Here is a 6,973-nt window from a genome sequence, read left to right on the forward strand (position 1 = left end):
CTTAGTTTGCTTGATTTGCAAACCGAGAAAGAATTTGAGTTCACTCATCATAGACATCTCAAACTTCTCCGACATTAGCTTTCCAAACTTCTCACTAAAATGAGGGTAGTTGAACCAAATATGATATCATCAACATAAATTTGGCACACGAATAGTTCTCCATTAACCCTTTTAGTAAAAATAGTAGAATCAATTTTACCAATTTCAAAGCCTTTTTCAATAAGGAACTTGGTCAAGCATTTATACTATGCTCTAGGAGCTTGTTTAAGGCCATAAAGGGCTTTGTGAAGTTTGTAAACATGATTAGGTTTCTTAGGATTGACGAAGCCGGGAGGTTGCTTAACATAAAATTCTTCCTCAATTTTACCATTTAGAAAAGCACTTTTAATGTCCATTTGGTATAAGGTGATATCATGGTGATTAGCATAAGCAAGTAAGATGCGAATGGACTCAAGTCTAGCAACGGGAGCATATGTCTCACCATAGTTCATACCTTCAACTTGTGTGTAGCCTTGGGCGACGAGACGTGCTTTGTTGCGAACCACTTGTCCATCTTCATCTTGCTTGTTGCGAAACACCCATTTGGTACCAATGATGTTGTGGTTGTTGTCGGGCTTCTCGACCAATGTCCACACTTGATTTCTCTCAAAGTTGTGTAGCTCTTCATGCATAGTGTTTATCCAGTCCGGATCCTCCAATGCTTCTTCAACCTTCATAGGTTCAATGCTAGAGATGAATGAGTAATGTTCACAAAAGTTAGCTAAACGAGTTTTGGAGCGAGTGATTCTCCCGGTTTGGATATCATTGTAGATTTGCTCGACGGGGTGATCCTTAGCAATTCTTGCTCGAACTCGTGAAAGCTTTTGCTTGGGTCGGGGTGGAACATCCTCTTCATCTTGTTCTTCTTCTTGGCCTTCTTCATTGTTGACGTTGTCGTTCTCTTGTCGTGGTGGAGAAGGAGGTTGTTGATGTTCATCTTGGTGCGCTTCCTCGTTTTCTTCATCTTGGCGTGTCCCACTTGTGGATGCTTCCGTATCAACTCTTGGTTCACCTTGTCGTGAGGTAGAAGCTTCCACTTGGACGGACGAGGTACTCTCCTTCACTTCTGTTGGACGAATCTTGCCAATGGACAAGTCTTGAATTGCTTCCGAAGGGTCTTTGTCTCCTACATCAATTTGCAATTTCTCTACTTGCGAGCTGTTAGATTCATCAAACTTCACGTCTACCGTCTCTTCAACCTTTCGGATGAAATTGTTGTAGAAATGGTAAGTGTGAGAGTTTGAACCATAACCAAGTAGGAAACCTTCATGAGATTTAGGAGCAAATTTAGAACGACGATGCTTATCAAGAATGTAGCACTTTGAGCCGAATACTCGAAAGTATCCAACTTGGGGTTTGTTACCGATGAGGAGCTCGTATGCCGTCTTGCCGAGTAGCTTGTGAAGATACACGCGATTTGTTGCATGACAAGTTGTCTCAACCGCTTCCGCCCAAAAGTGCTTTGGTGTTTTGTACTCATCAAGCATCGTTCTTGCCATCTCGATAAGAGTCCGGTTCTTCCTCTCAACAACTCCATTTTGTTGAGGTGTGTATGTAGCCAAGAACTCGTGTGAAATCCCTTCTTCATCAAGAAAGGTGTCCACATTTGTGTTCTTGAACTCTGTTCCGTTGTCGCTCTGAACCTTCTTGATCTTCACGTCAAACTGATTTTGGGCCTTCCTAGCGAAGTTTTTGAAGATCTTTTGGACCTGCGATTTGTCATCAAGAAAGAACACCCACGTAAATCTTGAAAAATCATCAACTATGACTAGACCAAATGAGTTACCACCGAGACTCTTGTAGGCATTTGGACCAAAGAGATCCATGTGAAGTAGCTCGAGTGGTCTTCTTGTGGTCATGATGTTCTTAGCGCGATGACTTCCTCCAACTTGTTTCCCTGCTTGACAAGCACTACAAAGTCTATCCTTGTCAAATATGACATCATTAACACCAAGGATATGATTTCCTTTAATGAGTTTGTCAAGGTTTCGCATGCCCACATGGCCTAGCCTTCTATGCCACAACCAGCCTTTAGAAGATTTAGCAATTAAGCAAGTTTTAGGTTGAGCCTTTTTAGTGAAATCAACAATGTAAAGATCTTCTCTACGTATACTGGTAAAGACCATTTTATGATTACCTCTACGAAACACTTGGCAGTCTACTTCAGTAAATAGGACATTGAAACCGAAATCAGCAAGTCTAGATACTGAAAGTAAGTTGTAGCCAAGAGATTCAACGAGCATGACATTTTGTATGGAGCTATCATGTGAGATGGCCACCTTACCAAGGCCAATCACCTTACCCTTTGAATTATCACCAAAAGTGACATACTTTCGAGGGCCGTCATTTTCAGCAAGCTCATGGAACATGTCTTTATCTCCGGTCATATGATCAGTACATCCACTATCAAGGACCCATTCCTTTCCTCCAGCCATGTAGCCGCGAAGATTTGCCATAAGACCAAAGTGTCTCATCGTATCATCGAGATCATAGTCACTATCATCATCATCCTCATCCGAGTATTCATGTTCAACATCATCTTGTGATTGATCAATTCCTAGAGAGGGCAATTCATTAGATAAATGATCATTTCTATAGTTATCTTTATGAATTCTAATAGCTCTGGAAATGATATTGCTAATGATTCCAACATCTCCTTTGGCACTCGTAAGATTAGTAATATCAAATAAGCAGTCACCAAATTTGGGATCATTGGAACTCATCTTACTCAAAGCAATAGACTTATGGAGGATTTCATCTAGATCTTTCAAGGAGTAATTAGGAAAGAGTTCCTCAAGAAATTTCCATATGGTGTAGGCACACTTAAGAGTCGGCAAACACCCAATCAAGTTTCTACGCAAGCCTCTAGTGATAAGATTAACAGTTCTAAGATTGCGAATCATGTCAATTGATTCATCAAGGGTAGGATGCATGGGATCAACATGTGGTGCACAAGGGCTAGCAATATACTTGTTCAAGTGATATTCATTGAAAATCTCAAGCATTTCATTTTTCCACTCATTAAAATACTCTCCATCAAGAATAGGCACTCTATGTCTAAGACTCCCAAAGTAGACACATCCATCTTCCTCCAATGGTGTTTAAACCAAGGCAACGGAGACCAAAGCGCTGATACCAATTGAAAGGATCGAGAAGAGGTGTCTACAGGGGGGTGATTAGACACTAAGTGCCAAAAGTTGCAGTTTTTAATATTCTTAAGTTTAAGTGGAGTTTAAGCACAAGTTTAACAAACACAATACATATCAAGCAAGCATGCAATGAGTATATGAGCAGCGGAAAGTAAATCATGCAACTTGCAAGAATGTAAAGGGAAGGGTTTGGAGTATTCAAACGCAATTGGAGACACGGATGTTTTTGTCGTGGTTCCGATAGGTGGTGCTATCGTACATCCATGTTGATGGAGACTTCAACCCACGGAGGGTACCGGTTGCGCGAGTCCACGGAGGGCTCCACCCACGAAGGGTCCACGAAGAAGCAACCTTGTCTATTCCATCACGGCCGTCGCCCACGAAGGACTTGCCTCACTAGCGGTAGATCTTCACGAAGTAGGCGATCTCCTTGCCCTTACAAACTCCTTGGTTCAACTCCACAATCTTGTCGGAGGCTCCCAAGTGACACCTAGCCAATCTAGGAGACACCACTCTCCAAGAAGTAACAAATGGTGTGTTGATGATGAACTCCTTGCTCTTGTGCTCCAAATGATAGTCTCCCCAACACTCAACTCTCTCTCACAGGATTTAGATTTGGTGGAAAGAAGATTTGAGTGGAAAGCAACTTGGGGAAGTCTAGAGATCAAGATTCATATGGTTGGAATGGAATATCTTGACCTCAACACAAGTGTAGGTGGTTCTCTCTCAGAAAATGTGTATTGGAAGTGTAGGTATGTTCTGATGGCTCTCTCCATGAATGAAGAGTGGGTGGAGGGGTATATATAGCCTCCACACAAAATCTAACCGTTACACACAATTTGCCAAACTCGGTGGGACCGAATGGTTAAACTCGGTCGGACCGATTCAGCAAACCTAGTGACCGTTAGGATTTTCGGTGGGACTGAGATGCAACTCGGTAGGACCGATATGGTTAGGGTTAGGTCATAACATAATCTCGGTGTGACTGATTACACAAACTCGGTGGGACCGATTTTGGTAATAAGCTAACCAGAGAGTTGGTCAGGCAAACTCGGTGGGACCAATTACACAAACTCGGTGGGACCGATTTTGGTAATAAGCTAACCAGAGGGTTTGCATTGTAATCTCGGTAGTACCGATTGCTCAAACTCGATGAGACCGATTTTGGTAATGGACATACACAGAGAGATTACAATCCCATCTCGGTGAGACCGAGATCCCTATCGGTGAAACCGATTTGCTAGGGTTTGTGGCAGTGGCTATGACATCTGAAACTCGGTGGCGCCGGATAGATAGAATCGGTGGGGCCGAGTTTGACTTTTGGTTTAGGTCATATGTGGATGTGGGAAGGTAGTTGAGGGTTTTGGATCATATCACTAAGCACTTTGAGCAAGCAAGCCATTATGTAACACCTCATCCCCTCTTGATAGTATTGGCTTTTCCTATAGACTCAATGTGATCTTGGATCACTAAAATAGAAAATGTAGAGTCTTGATCTTGAAGCTTGAGCCAATCCTTTGTCCTTAGCATCTTGAAGGGGTTCCACATCCTCTAGTCCATGCCACTCCATTGTTGAACTTATCTGAAACATACTAGGTAAAAGTGTTAGTCCAACAAGAGATATGTTGACATTAATTACCAAAACCACCCAGGGAGCACTTGTGCTTTCAAACAAGATAATAGAGATAGCCCGTGTTACTTGCAACAGGAGAGGTCCAAACATCACTATGAATTAACTCAAATGGGTATGAAGCAACATGCGAGGAAGTGCTAAAGGGTAAACGAGTATGTTTGCCGAGATGACAAGCATGGCAAGTGTGATTGTCGATCTTATTACACGTGAATGAAAAACTACGAAGAATATGACGAAGGGTGGCAGGGTTGGGATGACCGAGACGAGCATGCCAAAGGTCCACTCCAGCGGAAAGCGCCATGGGTGCAGCGACGGAGGATGTGGAGGAGTGGACCGGGTAGAGATCGTCGGGGCTGTCACATCGGTGGAGCACCATCCGGGTACGGGCATCCTTAACAGAAAAGCCAAACATGTCAAATTCAACGGTGACAGGATTTTCACGTGTAAGAGAACGAACAGAAACAAGATTTTTAATGATGTCAGGTGAAATGAGTACGTTAAAAAGATGTAATGGAACGGAGTTAGAAGGAAAAGCAGCATGGCCGACATGAGTGATGGGCATGGAAGAACCGTCGCCCACGGTAATGCGAGCAGCAGTGTGAACAGGGTGAGTGGTAAGAAGGTTATCGGGGTTGGCGTCCATGTGAGCCGTGGCTCAGGTGTCCATGTACCAGTCGCCACAGCTGGTGTACTGCTATGGCGTGGGGGCGGTGTGGAGGGCCGCTAGCAGCGCGGGGTCCCATGGTGCCGGCGGGAGGGCCGGGGCCGACGGCAGAGGCTGTGGCGGCGGCGCCACGAGCCCACTGACCGGAGGCAGCCCATAGGCCGCCGAGGGGCCGTAGAGAGGCACCGACGGATACTCCTGAGGGGCCGCGTACAGAGCCTGGTGAGGGGCCGGGCAGGCGCCAAAAACACCGGGGACGGGGGCGCGCGGTATGGGCATGGAGTATGCGTGAACAACCCCCGTCCGGGGGTTCTGGCCGGCCTGCCAGGGCGCCGGCGGGAGCGGGTGCTGTGGCTGATGCGGCGCCCCACCATGGGCAGCTGGCGGCTGCTGCTGCTTGTGGCCACCTCGGCCGTGACGCCCGCCTCGGCGCTGCCGCTTCTCAGCGGGGGGCGGCGGAGGGGCCTGCGGCGGCGCAGGATATGGGAACCCAGGCGGCGGCTGCACGTGGAGGGGCCCCTGGGCGGGCCGTGGCGGGGGAGCCGGAGCGGTGGGCGGCGCACCGCCGCGGGTTCCAGCGGTGAGAGCCGTATGGGTGGCCCGGGCGCGCGACATCCGCATCCTCTTCTCCCCCAGCTTCAGGTACGCGACGATCTCGGGGAAGGTTGGGTTGGTGATGAGAGGGATGTTGGAGGCGGCGTTCCCGAAGTCTTCGTTCAGGCCCGTGATGAGAGTGCTGAGGAGGAGCTCGTCGGAGACCTACTCGCCGACGTCACGGAGCTCGTCCACAAGCTTCTTGAGGCGCATGCAATAATCGTCGACCGATGAGTCAAGCTGCTGGCACCCAAAAAACTCGCCGTGCAAGAAAACCTTGCGTTGGAGCGCGTTGTCGGTGAAGAGGCCATTGAGCTTAGTCCAAACGGCGTGAGCGTCATCATCGGCGGAGACCACCGTGTGGAAGAGGTCCTTCGAGATGGTGGTGTAGAACCAGCGGATAAGAGTGGCGTCGATGGACGTCCACTCCTCATCGTCCTCCATGAAGCGGGAGTCCACGGAGCCATCGATGTGATCCCGGAGATTGTACTCACGGAACACAAGGGAGAAGTACGTCTTCCAGGCATAGTAGGTGGAGGTGAGTTGATCGAGGACGACGGGAACCCGAGCGAGGATATTGAGATCACGGATGACGACGGGATCGGGGCCGTCGAAGGGGTTGGTGCGGCGGCTACGGGTGGTACCGGTGGAACCGGGGGAGGCCATGGTCGAGAGGGGAGGGCGGCGGCGCGTGGTGAAGCGGCACGGCAGGAGGGGTGGCGGCGCGGCGTGGGTGGTGGCGCTGCAGGTTCCGGGCGAAAGCGCGAGGCGGCGGCGGCACACAGGGGGGCGGCGACGCGGCGGCGAGGAGACCTGGTGGCGGCGGCGGCACGAAGTGGCGGCGGCGGCGGGTGGCGGCGGCGGCGATGGGATCGCGGCGGCGGCAGGAGTTAG

At 48.6% G+C, this 6,973-nt stretch overlaps 1 protein-coding gene across 1 annotated transcript; it reads right to left on the reverse strand.

Moving 5' to 3' along the window:
* Positions 1-6,244: 6,244 nt before the first annotated feature.
* LOC147959001 (uncharacterized) lies at positions 6,245-6,745 on the reverse strand. Its single transcript, XM_087532406.1, has one exon. It carries the CDS (start codon positions 6,743-6,745, stop codon positions 6,245-6,247), a length of 501 nt encoding a protein of 166 aa, XP_087388532.1.
* Between the last annotated feature and the right edge of the window lie 228 nt (positions 6,746-6,973).

This window comes from Triticum urartu, chromosome 7A (genome assembly GCF_056163025.1).
Source record: "Triticum urartu cultivar PI428250 chromosome 7A, HENAU_Tu73, whole genome shotgun sequence".
Lineage (NCBI taxonomy): Eukaryota > Viridiplantae > Streptophyta > Magnoliopsida > Poales > Poaceae > Triticum > Triticum urartu.

Bases quoted from the DNA above. Each gene is read 5' to 3' on its own strand.
- LOC147959001 (XM_087532406.1), bottom strand. From the start codon at position 6,745: ATGGCCTCCCCCGGTTCCACCGGTACCACCCGTAGCCGCCGCACCAAC.